Source organism: Fundulus heteroclitus, chromosome 7, assembly GCF_011125445.2.
Source record: "Fundulus heteroclitus isolate FHET01 chromosome 7, MU-UCD_Fhet_4.1, whole genome shotgun sequence".
Lineage (NCBI taxonomy): Eukaryota > Metazoa > Chordata > Actinopteri > Cyprinodontiformes > Fundulidae > Fundulus > Fundulus heteroclitus.
In genome coordinates, this window is record NC_046367.1 from 21848764 (window position 1) to 21867445 (window position 18682).

At 39.8% G+C, this 18682-nt stretch overlaps 2 protein-coding genes across 6 annotated transcripts; both read right to left on the bottom strand.

Moving 5' to 3' along the window:
• Positions 1-4310: 4310 nt before the first annotated feature.
• Positions 4311-8667, bottom strand: tnfsf13b (TNF superfamily member 13b). Of its 3 annotated transcripts, none has more exons than XM_021322848.2 (6): positions 8162-8667; positions 7972-8068; positions 5769-5825; positions 5468-5580; positions 5023-5191; positions 4311-4939 (listed from the first exon to the last, which is right to left on the bottom strand). In XM_021322848.2, the coding sequence occupies exons 1-6, from the start codon at positions 8393-8395 to the stop codon at positions 4827-4829; spliced, it is 783 nt and encodes a 260-aa protein (XP_021178523.2). In that variant the 5' UTR covers positions 8396-8667; the 3' UTR covers positions 4311-4826. The 3 variants fall into 3 exon arrangements, with proteins under 3 accessions (XP_021178523.2, XP_021178522.2, XP_012730561.2); XM_021322847.2 differs by having other exon boundaries at positions 5468-5592; XM_012875107.3 differs by having other exon boundaries at positions 5023-5173; positions 5468-5592; positions 8162-8665.
• A 1850-nt stretch (positions 8668-10517) lies between these two features.
• Positions 10518-16842, bottom strand: abhd13 (abhydrolase domain containing 13). Of its 3 annotated transcripts, none has more exons than XM_012875059.3 (2): positions 16672-16842; positions 10518-15432 (listed from the first exon to the last, which is right to left on the bottom strand). In XM_012875059.3, exon 2 carries the CDS (start codon positions 15396-15398, stop codon positions 14343-14345), a length of 1056 nt encoding a protein of 351 aa, XP_012730513.2. In that variant the 5' UTR covers positions 15399-15432; positions 16672-16842; the 3' UTR covers positions 10518-14342. The 3 variants fall into 3 exon arrangements, with proteins under 3 accessions (XP_012730513.2, XP_021178508.2, XP_021178507.2); XM_021322833.2 differs by lacking the exon at positions 16672-16842 and adding an exon at positions 16527-16661; XM_021322832.2 differs by lacking the exon at positions 16672-16842 and adding an exon at positions 16373-16439.
• Between the last annotated feature and the right edge of the window lie 1840 nt (positions 16843-18682).

Consider the following 18682-nt stretch of genomic DNA (forward strand, 5'->3'; position numbering starts at 1 on the left):
GTAATGCAGAATATTCAGTTTACATCCAAACTCTTTGCAGAATGCCTTTAGGTTCAGCTGTTGAATTTGCTTTATCAACAAGATGTGTGTGTGTGTGTGTGTGTGTGTGTGTGTGTGTGTGTGTGTGTGTGTGTGTGTGTGCGCGCACACAAGATCTTTGTGTTTGTTTTGTTTGACCTAGTTGTGTTATTTTTGTGTCCTCTGAGGTTTTAACAATTGTTTATCTTGTTTAGTTTTATCATTTTCTTTATTCTCACTCTATATTTATAATCTCTAAATATGTTTGCGAAGTCTTGCCTTCTACTTTCACAAAATAAAGCTCATCATTTTCTAATAACACGTGCCCTGCTTTGTCCCATTATAACTTATGTTGCTCCTGATATGATGCAGTTTAAATTCCTTATGTCCTGCCTTTTGATGTGCCTTTTGTTTTGGTAAGAAGTTATCAGCATCTTTTCATATGCTTCCTGTCAAATTACTGCATGTAGATCCTCAACTCATAAACATTGTCATGTGTCAGACAATGCTATGGGAATATCTTCCAGCCATGTGGCTAGCTAAAGACCATTTTCAATCAGAATCAGAATCAACTTTATTTGGCAGGTTTGAGGGTACAAACAAGGAATTGAACTTCGGATTCAAGTAACAGCAAGCAGAACAGCAACTATGATCTATAATAGAAAACACATTTTCAGGGGAAAATACATACTAAGAACAGAGGCAGTATGTAGAGGAGCTGGCTTCCTTGAATGTAAAGTATTCATCAGAGTCACAGCCTGGAGATGGAAACTGGCTCTGTCTCAGCTTGTTCTAGCCATCAGTGCTTTGTAGCTCAGACCTGAAGGTAAAAGTCTGAATAACCTGTGATCAGGATAAGTTGGGTCAATGGCTATTCCAGCTCCCCTTTCACTGGCCCTGGACCTGTGCAGTTCATGAATGGATGGAAGGCCAGTCACGATTATCCTCTCTGAAGCTCTAATTGTTCATTGCAGTTTGGACCTGTCAAGATTCATGGATGAGCTGAACCACACAGACATGGATGAGCACAAGACATATTGAATGATGGCAGTGTGGAAGATGAGCAGTAGCTCCTGAAGAAGGATGTATTTATTGAGTTGCTGCAGGAAGTCCAGCCTCTGCTGGGCCTTCTCACAGATGGTGACACTGGGAGCTGGGTGAGCTTCTGGTGGAGAATGTCAGGGTGATTGTGTTAAAGGCCGAGCCGAAGTCTTCAACCAGGATCCTGGTGTGACCCTGGATTGTCAAGGAGATGCAGGATGAAGTGTAGGCCCAGGTTGACAGCATCCTCTGCCGATCTGTTTGCCCAGTAAGCAAATTGCAAAGGGTACAGAAGGGTTCATCTGATGTCTTTCAGATGCTTCAGCACCAGGCACTAAAAGAGATTTTATGACCACAGATATCACGGCAATAGGTCTATAGCCATTAAATCCTGTGATGGTCAGTCAGTTTCTTGGGGACAGGGATGATGGTAGTGCTGGTGGTTTCAAAGCCCACATACAAATATTTCATAGAGGTATTCAGTTTTGCATGTGTTTTTCGGGTCATTGTCAAGTTAGATTAGATTTCAAGCATCAACCATCTTACCAAGGCTGTCCTCCTTAGAAGATAAAAAGTAAATATGTTGTTTAAGAACCACTAATAGTCTAGCCTGTTATAAATTGGAACCTGCTGGAACAACAGTGTCGTTGTCTTGTCTCCCCTAACTTTCTTTGCTAATAAGAAAAACATTTTTAAAATGTCGAACTTCTTTCACGGGTGTTTTGGAACATCAGCTGTTCTTTGTATTTGAAGGATCCTCGTATAGCGTGTGAACTACACACAGTGCCAGCATGTGTACACACAGTTGGTCTCATTTCCTGATTCCCCGGTCAGATGCTGGGTTCTCTTTTGAGAGCCGAGCCCAACAATGACATCAGCTTCCGCAAACACACAAGGCGTAACCATGGCATCGCACAAAGACATTTCTGGCCTAATGGGGGAGAAGGAAGCATCATGCCTGACACATTTATGGGGTAGATCTGAGTTCCGCACCCTTCTTCTCTCGTACCCTCCTCCTCTCACTTTTTCTCAATTGCTGTTTGTTCAGCCGCCTGCTGTGGTAAACAGCTCGGCCGGACCATCAAAGGAGCTCCCTGATTTCTCAGAGTAGGACCTGCTCTCCACTATATATTTAAGCTTCATTATGTTCAACTACTCTTCCATTAAAAGTTACCGTTATCCATTAAGTTCTTATGAACCCTCCACACAGACTCTTCTTCCGTTGTTATGTTTTGATTTCTGGTCTAGTCCAGTTTAGCCATGACAACAAAGGCAAAAGATGAAGTGAAGAAGTGACCACCCGCAGGGCTTTGTCAAACTGCTTGGTCTAATGGACAGTGGAAAGAGGAAGAATATGGTAACTTGTAGAATGCATCACTATTTTCCAAAAATAATGTTGCAAGGCAACGTACTGTTGTTGTCAAATACTGATTCGTGATGAATATTGTCTTCACGCAACAAAACAAAGTTTTCCTGAATTTCTGATGCATTAAAAAAAGGTTTTGATAACAATCCAAATTCAGACACGGAGAAGAATCCTGTGATGAGTTGAGTATTGTGACAGATCTGCAGTATTGCACTATTGTGTGTGGCTTGCTGTCTGCTTCTGCCAATTTTGTTGGTGACCATGCTTTTGCTGACTATTTTTGAGGACACTGTCAACTCCATGTTGGTGTATGAATGTAAAATGCTTATAAATCTTTGTTTTGCTGTATGTATCTAAAATGATGCTCACTCTATTCATTCATTTGTTCAAATGTCTACATTTAACCTTAGCTTGGATGGCCCTTACTTTTTTGATCTTTAATGATAAAAAGACTGAGGTCATTTTATTCTGGCCTAGTGGTCCATGTGACTCTTGACTTTTCATATTTTAAATTAATTGTCACCATTTTGAGAGGGTAATTAGTTCGTGACCTTGGTTTTAACACACAAAGGCAGTTCTGTAGCAAAATCAAGCTTTTTCCAGCTGCGACATGTTGCCAAAATCTAGACCATCTTGACCAAGCAGGATTTTGAAAACATCATTCACGCCTTGAATATTGTAACACACATTTTGGGTTCAGACAAGCTGCACTCCTTCGCCTTCAGCTTGTCTACAATGCAGCTGTCTGTCTTCTAACTCGATCACACAGGTGAAAACACACCACTCCTGTGCTGGCTGCTCTTCACTGGCTCCCTGTGTGGTACAGAATTGATTTTGAAATTCTTTTATTTGTTTTTGAATATAGTAATTGTCTCTACGTGTCAGGCAGGTTGTCTTTTTTTCCAGGACTTTGTTATTTTGTGTGCATTGTTGTGTACTTAACATTTTGTCATGCCTGTTTCTACTTTAATCATTATCTTTGCTTATTCTTTTAAAGTACATCGCTTTGGTCCACTATTTAACGGTGCTTTATAAATAAATTAGATTGGATTTAAATGCAACTAAACAAGCCCTGCTGTTGAATTGTTTCAGAGGCAGAGCTGCTTACAACAACGAACAAGAAACCTTGCAGTTTACCCTGACCTCCTAGGTGGAATGTCCTAAGACCTTAAAACTGAGCCGGGTCACCAGGAATAACCCATTAAACGGATACTGGTCAAATGATCAAAAATCTGTGATTTATTTTATGTGTTATACATTTTTATTCATTGCCTTGATGTAAGCTGTAATATTTCCATGACAATACAGTCTCAGTAATAAAGTTGTGAATGATCAGATTTGATATTGGTATCTGAGCCAATTTTTATTGTGGGATAGTGAGCTGTTTTTTAGACACTTTTACGAACTTTGTCCTTCAAGAAAAAATAAAAGCCCCAGAGTTGTCATCGTTAGCTTATTTTAAGGCTAATTGTTGTCTTGTCTGGTTAGCTGGAGGCATCATTAAACCTCCACCCTATCTACTCACTGATCCTGTTGGTAAGAGCCCTTTGACACCAAATGCACTTTTAATGGCATATACTGAATGTTTATGCGGAGATTGTGATTTTTTTTTAATTTTGAATCTTTATTATAGACTTGAGTTTTTCAAGCAGTAAAGAGAGAGGATACTTTCTTCCAGAATCCTTCAGCTTGACAAAGTCATTGATCAGCTTCTTTGAAACTGCTGACACCATCCGCCTGCAGTTTCTCTTGAAGCTAAAAATATGCTCGTAAGCTTGATTTCCACTGTTTCCACTTCACCTTATCTTGATGTCTCTCCCTTGTTCTGACACACAAACGTCTTTACTTCCTGTGGCCAAAAATGGAATAACAATCTCATCCCACATTATCATTTGCACATGTTTGCATTTTATTACGTCAAACCTTTTACATCAGCTAAATATGTAACGATTTGTTTAAATGAGACCATCACAATGATAAATCTGCATTTTTAAAAATAAGACAGAAGATGATTTGGCGCACGGTAAGATTGCTTAAAGTGTCAGATAATGCTATGAATGTTTCAATGCCTAAAAAGTGAGCTGAAAAATAAGTCTTACAAGTTTTGCTTGCTATGTGCGGGATTATATGAGGAAAACAACATTAATTCTGTATGTTTGACTTGAACAGTGATGTAAATACATTTTGAAGCCTCAGCACATTGCCTGTTTCATATTAGAGCAGACTGTACGACATAGGAAACATGCTAAATAATCTTCGGCCAATAAAGAAGTGGCTGTTTTCTGTTTTTTTGCTCGAATGGAAGTTACCATAACTGCTGTGCTACACTTCTCCTTCTTCTCCAACTACATGGCGGCTTGTTCCACCGTCATTGTTCATTTGCGGTACAGGATGATACACATTAGGCAAGCTTTAAAGCACCCAGAAAGGTAGAATCTCCTTCCAGTGAAATGTTGGCCAGGGACCGTGGGATCAGAAGCTCCAAGGTGTCTCCCTTCTCCAGTTTTACAACACCTGCAGGATTCAGATGTCAACTTCAGACAGAATGTATATAAAATACCACACCTATGGTGCACTGCAAGAAGATATAAGCTCACCTCCCGTGTAGCAGGTGTTGAAAGCATAATCAGGGTTCATGCTTTGGATGCAGCGGAACAAATGCACATCTTGATCCTCGTTTCCCACAACCTGCGTCTTCCGCCGTATCACTACATGGCCCATTGTAAAGGTGCTGTCCATGTAGTAGACCTGTGCAAACCAGAATGACTGGGTCACAGTCCATTACAAAAAAAGGTTTTGAGGTAGGTAGGAAAGTTTTACGGTTTAATTTGTCATGTATAAAAAAAACGAAATTTACATCCCATTCTCTCTGTCTGACCTCTCCCCAAGGTTAGTCACTAAATACAGATTATGCTCACACAGAGCACCTCCTTTTTTTTTTCCAAACATCTTGAGTGGAGGAAAAGGAAGCTGCATTATTTGTAAAAAGAGTGGCAGCAGCCCCCAGTGGACAAATGTTGGAATTACAACAGCCAAGCCCACCTGACTGTAGACAAAGTAGAAACCAGCTTCCCTGACTGCGATGCGGTCACCCTCTGCCTCCAGGGCTGAGCCTCTCTTCAGCCCAGCTTGCCAGGGGACACCTGTGTACACGCCTGAAGAAAGTTCTGGTCCAAGATGGAGCCTCTTATTAGAAAACAGGCAAAAAGCACCAACAGCTAACATACAAGCATATTTCTATAAAGTTTGATCTGGAGCATTTCTAGCATGTCTAGTTCTGGGTGGAAAGTACGATTAACAAAGGAGGACAGTGCAAATAAAAGTAAAGTAAGACAAAGTGTACCTTTCCCGAAGGGTTTTCTGCTATTGTTTGCCAAAAGATGCAGGCAGGACTGAGAACCTGGTATAAAATACAGAAGAACTGTGTCAGTTTTAATATCCCTTTACAAATGAATTTAAAACGTGTCTATCTATTATCCTTGATTTGGGAACATATACTAAAGTAGATAAATGAATGTGAAATCAGGCATGCTCCGATAGCACAGGGGTAGTGAGCATGGTCAATGTACGGAGGCCTTAGTCCTTTACTGCATGTCTTCCAAATAAACATGAAATCAACATTATACTTATGGAAACAGAATTACAGTGCTACCGTAAAACCAACCCATCAGTATGCAGCTCATTCATTTCTTGTTGCCCATTATTATTTTTCTTTTTTCAGAAACTCGGATTATGGGAAAATATGGGAAAAACTAACTACTGCCTCGAAAACAAGCCATTTTTCATCTTTATAATATTTGAGATATTTTTTTCAATCAACACACGCCAAATATTTGTTATGTATTAATCCTGATATATATTTTAAGGTGTAAAACTGTAACTGATGTAGATACTAACTCAACCCACCTGATCCTGGGTCTGGTTTACCTTTTTTTGTCATTCCTGTTTTAATGCACGTTTTTAGGATGTTAGACGTTTGGGGGTCTTCAGCTATTGACTCAGTAGAACATTGGTGACCTATGTGCAATGTGGGCATCATGATCTGCTAACCCTTTCTATGATTGGATGAGGTTTACTACTTTGGGTGCGTTTCTGTCATTCCCAGTCACTTTCCTATACTACTACCATGTAGTAGTAAGGATATTTGACATCTGGACCTATTGCATAGTCTACACATTGATCATGGTATCATATTGGAATTCAATGAACTCCTTAGAGCAACCCGTTTCTTTCATAAATGTTTGTCAAAGCTGTCTGCAAGGAAAAGGGCTTGATATTATTTTTTTATACCCGTAGCTATTAAAGTGATTGGAACTTCTAAATTCAACTGAATGGATGAGGAAAATACTTTTGGCGACATATTGTAGACTAACTTAACTTAAAAGAGCCACTGACCGCTCTGCACGAAAGTCCAGAAAGCCTTCACGTTATTGAAAACAGTGAACACATTTTAAGAATAAGAACTTTCTGAGAAATGCCGTGCCCAGTAGAAGTCCTGTCTGTCGAAAATATTTCTTAATACTGAAACCAAAAGTTTATTTCCCTTTTTCCCGCAAAATTACCAAGGGTACTGTTTTAATACTGTCTGATTAAATTTCCCATAATTTCTAAAATACTGAAATAGCACAATCTTTTCAAAGGCTGTGGAGTGTTTGTCCAGTCCACCTCTCATGTCAAATTAATGTAGAAATATTATTAGTTAAATACAGTCTATGGTCATACACTGATAATTCTCTGACATGGTTTGACTTTCCTCTACTTTTGTTTTGACATATGCTAAAACAAACGTGCACACTCCAAAACCTGATAGGGGATCTAGGCTCATTCTACCCTCATGTCTAAATGGATAAATCCAGACGTTTTTATTGAAATTACGAAAATGACATCCATTTTTCTTTTGTATGCAAGTTTGGGAGGCAATAAGATAAAGCAAACAAACAGCTTTTTAGTGTAGTGATAAAAATAAGTATATTTTGTTGACTACTATTAAAATCAAATTCACAACATCAACATTAACTGCAAGTATATCTAACAGATTGATTGGTCATTCTGTGTTGATATACCTGTTGTTCATGTGTGTAATAGATATTTGGAACAACTGCTTCTTGTCTTACAGATCTAAAAGCAGACTGTTAACGCCTTTAAAATAATTTTGAAAAAATACAAACGGACCTTGACAACACTGGAAATTAACCTTAAGAAAATCATCCATCTCATCCATCTATTTTCTTAACACGTCAATCCCTTGTGAGGGTAGCGAGGGGTGCTGGTGCCTATCTCCAGCTGTCAATGGGCGAGAGGCGGAGTACAACCTGGACAGGTCGCCAGTCTATCGCAGGGCAACACAGAGACAGACAGGACAAACAACCATTCTCACACACACTCACACCTAAGGAGAATTTAGAGAGACCATTTAACCTAACAGTCATGTTTTTGGACTGTGGGAGGAAGCCGGATTAGAAATCATTCAAATAAAACAATAAATAATAAAGTTTCTGCAATGGTTTGCACATGTCACAGAACTTCAAACGCTATCTCGGCCTTACCTTCCATTTCTGCTTCCTGTATTGTTCTTCTTTTTCTTATTTGATTGAAATCACGTTGAGACCCTTGGATATTTTCCCTTCCATGGATGTTTTCAGTCTGCACACACACGATACTGTCCTTAGAAATGCTGTGAAATACAACAATACTGCAATCGGCTGCTAGCTGAAACCGCTAATGACCGTTACTCACCTGACCTCTGTGGCTGACCTTTTGCCCCTCTTCTGTCCTGCGGCTGATGTCTGATTTGAGCCCCTCTACTTCAGCTCTCAGATCCACTAACTGGTACAAGGAGAGAGCCGACAGACAGGAGGAGGCGACAGCAGCAAGTGTGAGCAGGAAAATTGGCCAAGAAAGCCTTCCTTCACGCAGATCCTGTCTGGTTCCTGGCTTTACATCGGCTAAAACTGCCATCTTGGGGAACATCGACACCCCAGAAAGCTCACACTGGCAGCATGACCGGTCCCACGAGTCACTCCGAAGCGTTTTCTCTGCTGACAGACACGGGTGGAGAAAGGTGGATGTTTTCTTCTCCAATCAAGTTTTCTCAGGAGCCTTAAGCTACACTGAGATTTGTTTCCTTTAATCCTGACTTCCTTAACTCTTGTTTTCTTTCAGTTGCTGGATCTTGTTTAGTCTGAGAGACTACGCAGTACAAAAAAAAAAAAAAAGCAGCTTCCCCTCTGTTGTTCCGCTGAAAAAACCACCCCAGTTTCCTGCTTGACCAGCAGCGTGCAAATTCTCTTAACTTTTTTCTCTGGATTGTTACTAAACTCGCTTTTGCTCCCTAACCAAACAACTAACTCATGCCAGCAAATAGTAAGGGTGATTGATATAATTAGAGCAGATCTGTCAATTGTATATAATTATCTAAAGCTAATTAACACTGTGGAAAACATTAACGATGACTAAAATCGTCACAGACTGAAATGAGGAAGTGCAAAACTTGCTTCATCTTCAAACAGCAACATAACACGTCAAAACAAACTTTAATTCCGAGAATAAAAATGTGAAGCAGAGACAAGTCACCTTGACTATGAACGGCGTTTCTTCAAAGTTAATTTAATATCAGTTTCTGAGAAAGACGTTTTTTTCAATGACTTGAAATGACTTGTCTTTCATAAACACAAGCTCTGAATACTTATAAAAACATTTTTTTTTATGCAGCACAATTCACTTCTGCCTATTTACAAAGTCCCAACTCGTTGCAAAATTCCTTTTTAATTCTTCTTCTTCTTTATTCTTGAGTCCTGAGAAGGACACTATGTAATAAAGCACACAGGCTGCTCAAAAAAGACAAAGTCAAACTCAAAGTACGTTAAGAAAACGTAAAACAATCTTATTCTGCCAGATTTAACAATCAAGTCAAAGTACACTTTGTATGAAAGTAATGTTTAGGATTGCACAATGAAAACAGGAATAAGGAAAATCTGTTTTTTTTTCTCCCCGGCAAGAATGATTCACAGCTGACCACATTCTGCCAAATCCCACTGGAGAGTCACGGATGACTTGTTTGAAAATATTTTTTGAAGGTCTTTCAAAGACCTTCAGTGAGTTACATTTTTAAATTAATTACAGCTGCTGAGTTAACCTGAGGAAATGCTTTTATTCAGGGTAAAAGAGTAAAAAGGGTTGAATAGCAATGCTCATGAAATCTTAAAATTTTTATTTGTTAAAATTTCCTCCACTTCCCAACTTTTTTGTTCTGTTACACAGAATCACAATGAAATACATTGAAGTCTGTGGTAGCAATGTGATAAACTGAAAAGGTTCAATAGGCCAAGACCAGAAATATTACCATCAAACTTTCACGTTGGTCATACCACCATGATCAAAAAGGCCCCTATAGTTTGGGAGTGCTTTAAAAACTGTTACAGACTATATAATGAGGAAGTTATTGGTGAATGCTATGCATAAATACGCTATAGCGCCCGGGGCAAAAGGTCATCTGTAAGAAATGACAGCATATGTTCTGGGGTTAGATGAGTTCAAGTTTCGTTTTTTTTTTTTTCGGAAGAACCAGAAATGTGGGTCATTTCAGTTGAGGGTGAAAAACTGAATGTAAATGAAGGTCATACAGATTTAGCAGTTTACTTCAGGGTGTAGTTAGCACTGGAGAGAGAGGTATGCGTTTTCTAATACTCAGTTTGTGGCTTTTACTTCAAAGTGATGTCCTTGATTATTTCATCCAGTTTAGACTAAAATTTGACCTTATGGCCGGCATGCAAAATGCTTTTTGTGACAGAACTCATTGTAGAAAGGGTAAATAGTAGTCCTGCTGTGGGGATGAACCTCAACGTTATTCATACTCTTGAATTTTTTTATGCATTTTTTATTGGGGGTTTCTGTGATAGACCAACATAAAGTAACACATAACTCTCACCCCACAGTGACACATGGTGGTGGCTGCATCATGGTGTGGGAAAGCTATTTTCAGCTGGGACAGGAAAGCTGCTCAGAGCTGTAGGAAAGTATTTCATAAAAGAGAATCTGTTAGACAGAAATGCGTTTCTAACATAGAAGAAATAACCACACATGAATCGAAAGATGATTTTACTGTATCAATTTATTGCGTGTTACAATACAGAAAATAGAAAGTGAAAATGTGTGCTTACAAAAGAAGTTAAAAGAAATAGAAAAGATGCATGGCTCTGAAATGGAAAGTCAGTCCAAGCGACGGCTTTTCTCCAACGCTAAAAACCAGCTCATTCACATGTCTCATCAATGGTTCTTTAAAGTGGTTTAAAGTCAAGGTGCGTGTAAACAAACTATTTCAACACTGTGCACGTTCATTCAGGAAGCTTGCCAAGACTCAATGTAAACACATGCCAGCTTGCAAAATCAACTCTTAAAATCTCAAATCATGTCAACATTTTCCAACAGCAATCATCTGATCGCTTCACAGCCAGGCGAAAATAGAAAAATACCCCCCAAAGTGGCTTTGCACACCTATAAAAGAAATGAAAAGACATTCAGTAGTATTGTATTGTTTGTTAAGAAAGCTATATCTGGCTACGACATAAACTCAGCCTTATACTCATGAAAGTAGCTTTAAAGCAGAAGATGACACAACAAATGAGAGAGACATGTTCCTGCATGTTTTCATGAAGGAAAACATGTAACAATCAGCAGAAACATTTGAAACAAAGCTGATGGGAAATGAGTGTATGTTCACGGAGCTAAAGACTGCGCAAAATCAGTATGCCGATTTATTATAATACAAAAACGCCTAAAACCGTTTAGTGCAACCAGTGGTAAGAAGTCATTGAATTGGGAGGAAGGACGGCCATTACACAATCCCTTACAATGCATTTTATTTTAAGACCGCCACCTTACATTCATAGCGGCCTGCAGATCATTTTCAAGTTGGAATTGCATCAAAAGACGCAGGTTTAGCTCCCGTCACTTTTTTTTTCTCCCCACTTTTTTTACCCACTATGGCCGAGCACTATTTAAAGTATTTAAATGGCTTTCCAACCACTGCAGTACAGTGTCCTGCATTCAGAAAGCAACAGTGGATAATAGCATTTTAATCTTCAGGTTTTAGCCCCATCCTGTGGAAGACACGAAGGAAAGGTTAATTAGCTCATTAAAAGTCCTCCCCAAGAGAGAGAAGCCATTTTGCCACAGCAGCGGGGGGGATCCTTCAATTAACAATTAAAATGCAAAGGATAATAGATCATAAATAATCACAACATTAGACTAAAAACGCTCAGACTTTATTTCCAGTGCTGAATGGGGCTGACCCCCCATGAACACACTTTATTACAAGAAAAACACTGCAGCATATACTTGGTATGGTTTAAGGGGAAAGAACGTGGTTGATTACTGGAAACCCCCAGCTGAACTGGCCAGTCTGTTTAAAAGAAAAATAAACGTAGCGAAACAGAAATTAAAACGGAAACATAGTTCTTAGGATTCTTCTGCTAAAATCTAGCCTGTTGCAGTTGGTCAATGATCTGCAGCAGACTGGAACACTAACAGGGTGTTTCATTATTCTTCAATGTGGATGACTCATTTCATTGTTTCACCACAACGTGTAAATAAAAATATCTGGTTATTTTGTAACTAATCATCTCCAAAAGATTGACTTAAGTGACCTAATCCCCATACGGGCCAAGAGGATTACCATAGAAATCAAATCTGCTTCAAACCACAGAAAGCAAAGCAACGCGTTACCTGCTGCGTATCGACTAAAACTCATTTTTACAACTCCTCCGTGGGCTAGGTGTACGGGCGCATCTCAGCACATCTGAATATTTTCTAAAGAAAAAACGAGTTCTTTCCATAATTGAATCCAAAATGTGAAACAAAGTGATTAATTTTAAGCATTCACTTCTGAGGACTATGGCTCACAGCTTTTAAAAACTCCAAATGAATCTTCTCAGAAAACAATTGTTTCACTCAAGACCAATAAAAGGCAACTTTTAATAGAGGAGTTGTATGTTATGACATATGGGGACTTCTGACTGCTGTCCAGCAGTCTTTAACACTGTCCAGAAGGATGCTAGCACGCAAAGCGTCTTTCCTAAAGACATTGTCTCACAGAGGGCAGTATCCAGTCATATACACTGAAAGTTGAGAGGAAGGAAGAACTCTGGAGGTGATTCACAAAGTTTGGACTGCTGTTTGAGGCAGGGCCTGAAGACGCATCGAGGACAGGGCCTACAAGTTTTGCGTTGGTTGTGTTCGCTCACTCCTGAACAAGATGCCAGAATCATCTTACCCGGGCTAAGATGAAAACAGATGGGCCTGGCTTTCAGTGGTACAAAGCCCCCCGCCCCACTGGATGAAAGAAAAATTTGCACTTCATCTGGAAAATAACGTTCCTGAGTCTGGATGAAGAGTGGAGAGGTACAGAATCCAATTTACTAGAGGTTCAGAGTGAGGTTTTCAGTCTGTGATGATTTATGGAAACATGTTATCTACTGGTGGTTGGTCGAGCACAGATGTTTAATTGGAAATTTTAAAGTACTTCTTACTTCCTCATGCTAAAAAGCTTCACAGAGCTACTGATTTCATTTTCCAGCAGGACTTGACACCTGTCTAGATTTGTCTAAAGTAGCTCATTTAATGACAATGGCATGACTGTGGTTGTCAGGCTACTGAATGACCTAAACCACACAGATATTCAACAGATTATTATACAAAGGAAGATGAGACACCAGGACTAACCATGCAGAAGGGCTGAAGGCTGCTATTAAAGCAACCTGGGCTTCGTAACACCTCAGCAGAGCCACAAGATCATCACCTTCATGCCATGCTGCACTAATTCATGCAAAAGAAGGCCCAACTAAGTACTGAGAGCATACATGCTACAGTACATGGACACTTTCAGTGATCTGTTGTTTTCCCCATTTTATTAGTCTTTTGTAAAGTTCTCATTTTCTGAGAAAACAACTTTAAAGTTTAAATTAGCTGTAAGCCATACACAACTAAATTAGGAGAAATAAAAACAACTCAAATAAAAGTACTGTTATATAATAGATATACATGATTTTGACTTTTGAAAGCCAAATTAAACTTTTAATTGCATTCTAAATCATTTAGATGCGTCTGTATTTTGACAGGACTTGAGAAAACAGCAGCTTCTCATCTCAAATCAAGAAGCAGTTTGACAGGAAATGGGCTCGCTTTACATTACTCGGCACTTCTTCAATGCCAGCTAATGATAGATATGTAGCCGCTTCTCTTTATTTTAATGTGGCAGGCCAAATCTGAAGATGCGCATAAATATTTATCAGGAGTGTGTGGTGACATGCCAAGCTGCTGCACACACGAGAACAACAAGGGAGGGTACATCCTCATACTCCTCATGTCAGCCCACACAAAGAAAGTTTTAGGTAAATCCGAACAGAAAGTGCAGTTGATTAACAAATATATTTACATCATACCTCCACACGGCACCCTAATTTACAAAATTAGACACATTTGTGTTTTTGTCATTTGTGTTTTGATACTACCACCGGTGGGTTGTTAATGGTCAATTTTCTGTTAAAACACGATCAGCTGATTCGTAGAAATGTCAACACACCGGCACTGGAAAAACTCTTCTGTGGTTTCAGCACATCATGTGACGTTAGCAACTATGCTGCTCCGGCTTCAATCATAGAAAAGTCAGAGACGCATGCTGTCATATCTGAAACAGAACAGAAAAAAAAAAAAAAAAAAAATCCCAGGGAGATCTTACCATCGCCTCCACCCTTGAAATAGTGAAAATATTTTAGCATATCAAATTTACAGAAAAGTAGAAAGAGTGAAATAAAAACAAAAACACAAATGCATTAAAAAAAATGTACATTCATTCCCAAAAAAAAAAAAAATCTATTAAGTTCGGTGAATTAGCTCTTTTGATCCAGTCCGGACTGTTTTATCAGATAATGGTGACGCTGGCTGAGGGCTGAGCACTTTCCTCGTGGGCGTGGCTCTTCAGCAGGTCTTTCATGAACTGCTCCAAAGCAGCGAAGTAGCCCTGACACTGCCACGTGTCGTTGTGCGTGCCCTCCGGGAAGATTGCCAGCCGCTTAGTCCGTGCAGGGGACAGCTCGTACAGCTGCTTCATCATCACCGGCGGGATGAGCTGGTCCGACAGACCCGACACAAACAGCGAAGGCATGCGGCACAGCGCCACCTGTCGATAGGACAGAAACTGATTCTTATAGCACCAGAGGGGCAGCAGGCGCATTGGCAAGAAGGAGAAGAGTGTTGAAGCCATGTGAGGGATGCTGAGGAAGGTGTTTTCAACGATGATGGCCGCGACACGGTGGGGGTTGACTGATGCCAGACGCACAGCCACAGCGCCTCCTAATGAGCGACCGAAGAGTACCACTTTTGTTTTGTCCAGGTCCGGGCGGGTCATGACATAGTCCAGCGTCGCTTCGGCATCCAGGTACAGCCCGTCTTCACATGGCTCTCCCTCGCTTTTTCCATAGCCGCGGTAATCAACAAGCACCACGTTTGCTTTTAGATTGACCAGCATTAGAAGGGCGTTTGGCACCCTGTGACCAATATTACCTGCGTTACCGTGGAAATAAAGGATCGTGGGAGGAGCACAGGATGTGGGGCTGCTCTGATTGTTGGAGGTGACGCCAGAAGACGAATCCCCTCCTGTGTAACGAAGAAGGATGAGGTTCAGCTTCACACCGTCCTTGGTGCGAATGTAAACATTCTCATGCGGGATTCCTGTTGGCATCGGAACATACAGGCGAGAGGAGGAAGGCTGGTCGGGAAAGTAGAGAAGCACATCCTGAAACTTGTAGAGGATGCCTGCTACAGAGGCGAGGATGAGAGCAAGGAGGAAAAAGCCTCCGTAGAGGTGGAAGGTGAGGATGAGAGCCAGGAGGGAAACTCGGCAGGCCCCCCAGGACCAGGACACCAGAGTGAGGGTGCATCGCTCCATCGCCCCCCACAGCCTCCAGGGCTTCTCCATGGCTGCACAAGAGCTGGGTCACAAAATGCACAATCTGCAAAAAGACAAAGTCCAGGAGAGAATCAGGGAAGGGGGAATAATATTAAATAAACCTGTTAAGACAGAAAAGAATACTAAATGTATGTTGTAAAAAAATATTTGCATATAAAGTAGCAGGCATCTTTATTATTTGGGACTAAAGCCTATTTGAAAGTAAAACTGCTATTTATGTGAGGAGGTTATTTATTAAAAATATTTACAACAGAAAAACAAAAGAAAACATTTTAAAAACAGATTTTAATCTGCAAATCTAGTAAAGCAATAAGATATTTGTTTAATAATTAGGGTTGCACAATGTATTGAATTACAGACATTATTGGGTCATTATGAAGAAACATTATCTTTTTTAAAAAAAGTGATGAAAATGCAGGTTAAACAGCATTACTGTTGTCGTCACAATTCAACGTATTCAGGTATGGAGCAGCCCTTAATACTATGCATGAGAAACAAGAGTCAAAATCCTGATCTCTACAAAGAAAGCTGGATGCACAACAAAATGAAACTTGAAGCACATATGGAAAGATTCAGACAGCTGGAGCGGAGTCAAGGATTAAGCTGTATTAAAACTCATGGGGCACATATTGTGTGATGCCTTCACAGACACACCGCTGTTGGGTTTCAGGGTTGGTGCCATCAATCAATATTTATGTTTAAATACACGCCGGAAAAATATTAAATACGTATTAAAACATTTCCACAGCACAAACTACATCCTCATCTGTCACAAGCAGAGTCTGTCTTTTGGATATTTTTTCATAAATATATAAAATTAACAGACATTGAAAAAAAGATTCCCAAAAACGAGGCACGGCGATAAAATAACCCCATTATGTAGAGACAAAGGAGCAATACGAGAAGAGAAACTGTCTAAACCGCACCCGCACGGCACAATCGGTAAAGGCTTGCAGTCAGTCTGGGGAAATATAAAGCCTTACTGCAGCTAGACGTCCTCCCTGGTACCTAACGTCAAAACGGCAACGGAAGTAATCGCTAAGTCGTGTTTCAGGTCTTTCACAAGGAGCTGCCGAATAAGTAAGGACGGTGGTGTCATCAAATATCACCTCAACCCCATCGGCAATGTTACCTTACATGCAAACGAGTCGGTCCCAGTGCCAAAGATGCTAACAACTTGGCTATCTATTGCTACCCCTGGCTGTTAGCATGGCTAGATGTAGCTTTTGAAGTTAGCCACCTAGCTGTCACCAAAGGGTGGACTAAGTAGCCAGCTACTCACCCTTCTCTCATTGTTGCGCCTCGGCTGAATGAATTGTTTACAAAACAGTGGCGCAGAGGGGGCGCAGTGGCTGTCATTTAGCTCTGCATCGGTTAACGAGTTTATAATGAATGCAGAGAGACAACTGAATGACACCTACAACCAGTAGGGATAGCTACAGAGGTTAGCATCAATGGCGCAACCCATATCCAGTTCCGTGTACGGAATTGCGTCAGGGAAAAGAGTTCCGGGGGAATGCGTGCTAGATTTACATGTAGACGAACACATTTAGCGAAAGCATTTCGCCCGTAACGCAACACTGAAAGGTGGATCTTAGAAAAAAAGTCTGAAGATTTTAAAAAATTTGCGACCTAAACTCTATGTGCAATTTCTCTGTGCCGTTCGACTTTTATCCACCAGATGTCACTCTTCTTATACATTTCGAATATCACACGCATAGATCATGACTATCATTCAAAATTATGACACACACGTTTGTGTCATAACACACACACAGACACTGTTGTAATTGATAAACTGCAAGTGTTCTGATTGGGTCCCATTTTTTGCATTCTACATAATCTTTGCACAGATGTTTATTTTTCAACATAGTCATAGTTACATAGTGTCTACAAACCAGGAAAGTATAATTAGGATCTCCATTTACTATTTGATCATTTCTGCATAGTTGCTTAGATGCACATGACATAATTGCATATTTCTCAATCTTTAGTCGCATTGTTACTTTTTTTTATTGTCCATAGCCACTTTATTTCCTTTTGTATATTGCTTTAGTGCTGAAAGAATATAATTTCCCAACAGATGGACATATTAAAAAAGATTTCTATATAAACATTCTATTCTATTCTAAAGAATACAATGTGTGTGTGTGTGTGTAAAGACAATATGACAAAAACTAAGAGATCTCCCTTTTCTTCGGCAGCTCATTAGACTTGTTTTGTTCAACCTTTGCTAATATCACTCAGTGTGACCTTGCTGTGTAGACAAACAGATTTCATACGGATCAGCACAGCTGTTGACTGATCAGCTGTCCATGAGGTTTGCTGATTCAATTCTACGCTGACATAGTCGACGTTGGAACCAGGAGGTAGAGCATACAGTACAAGTACCATCTACCAAAAGTACAACAAACATAGAATGTAGGTATATTAAAGCCTTGAAGTTTGAACATCTCAGAGAGGAACTGCCATACTTTTCGGACAATAAGACGCTCTGTAATATAAGTTGCTTCAATCAAAAAATGCATTATAAAGAGAAAAAAAAAAAAAAACATATAAGTCGCACCAGACTATACACATTTATTTAGAAATTTATTTCACACAATCCAAGACTAAATACTGACATTTAATCTGGTAAGCACACTTATTCAATTACACAGCTGCATTCACAACTGGCTGGATAATGCGGAACATACCTGGGAGGTTCTTCTTCTTGTCTTTTTATGGTGGTTGGCAAAGAATTTAAGGTGCATTACCGCCACCCTCTAGATTGGAGTATTGATCAGACGTTCCATATTCTATTCTTCCTAACAAACCTGCTTTTCTTTAAATAAATAAATAAATAAATACTGCTAAGAACTACATCCCTAGGTGATCTTTGAAGTAATACCCCTATTTCTAACTTACTTTTAATCTTATATAGATTTCTAATTACAAAGAAGGTTGAATGGAGTGTAAATTAGCATAACAAGCCAGCGACTCCAACCGGGAAGGTTCTGGCCACTGAATTTCAGCGTTACGACCCATTATGCTGAAAGTTGTCAAAATTACACTGAAATTAGACCGAGGACGTAACGGTGTTACATGCTAAGCTAGCCGTATCACATGGATGTTTCAGAACATTTTATAAATTTCTCATTTTTAAAAGGTATTTTTAAATGCCTTAATGGTCTTGCCCCTGAAGTAATGTGTAAATTGTTCTAAAGTATGCCAATGAAGGAATCAGGACAAGAGCTGGAGCTAGTGGGAACTGTAGGATTAAAAGAGTCGGACATCTATGGGTCAGTCCGCCT

Bases quoted from the DNA above. Each gene is read 5' to 3' on its own strand.
- abhd13 (XM_012875059.3), bottom strand. From the start codon at position 15,398: ATGGAGAAGCCCTGGAGGCTGTGGGGGGCGATGGAGCGATGCACCCTC.
- tnfsf13b (XM_021322847.2), bottom strand. From the start codon at position 8,395: ATGTTCCCCAAGATGGCAGTTTTAGCCGATGTAAAGCCAGGAACCAGA. The intron at 5,826-7,971 runs GTAAGGCCGAGA...ATTTTATACCAG, and splicing joins ACAGGAAGCAGAAATGGAAG to GTTCTCAGTCCTGCCTGCAT. The intron at 4,940-5,022 runs GTGAGCTTATAT...TGAATCCTGCAG, and splicing joins CAACACCTGCTACACGGGAG to GTGTTGTAAAACTGGAGAAG.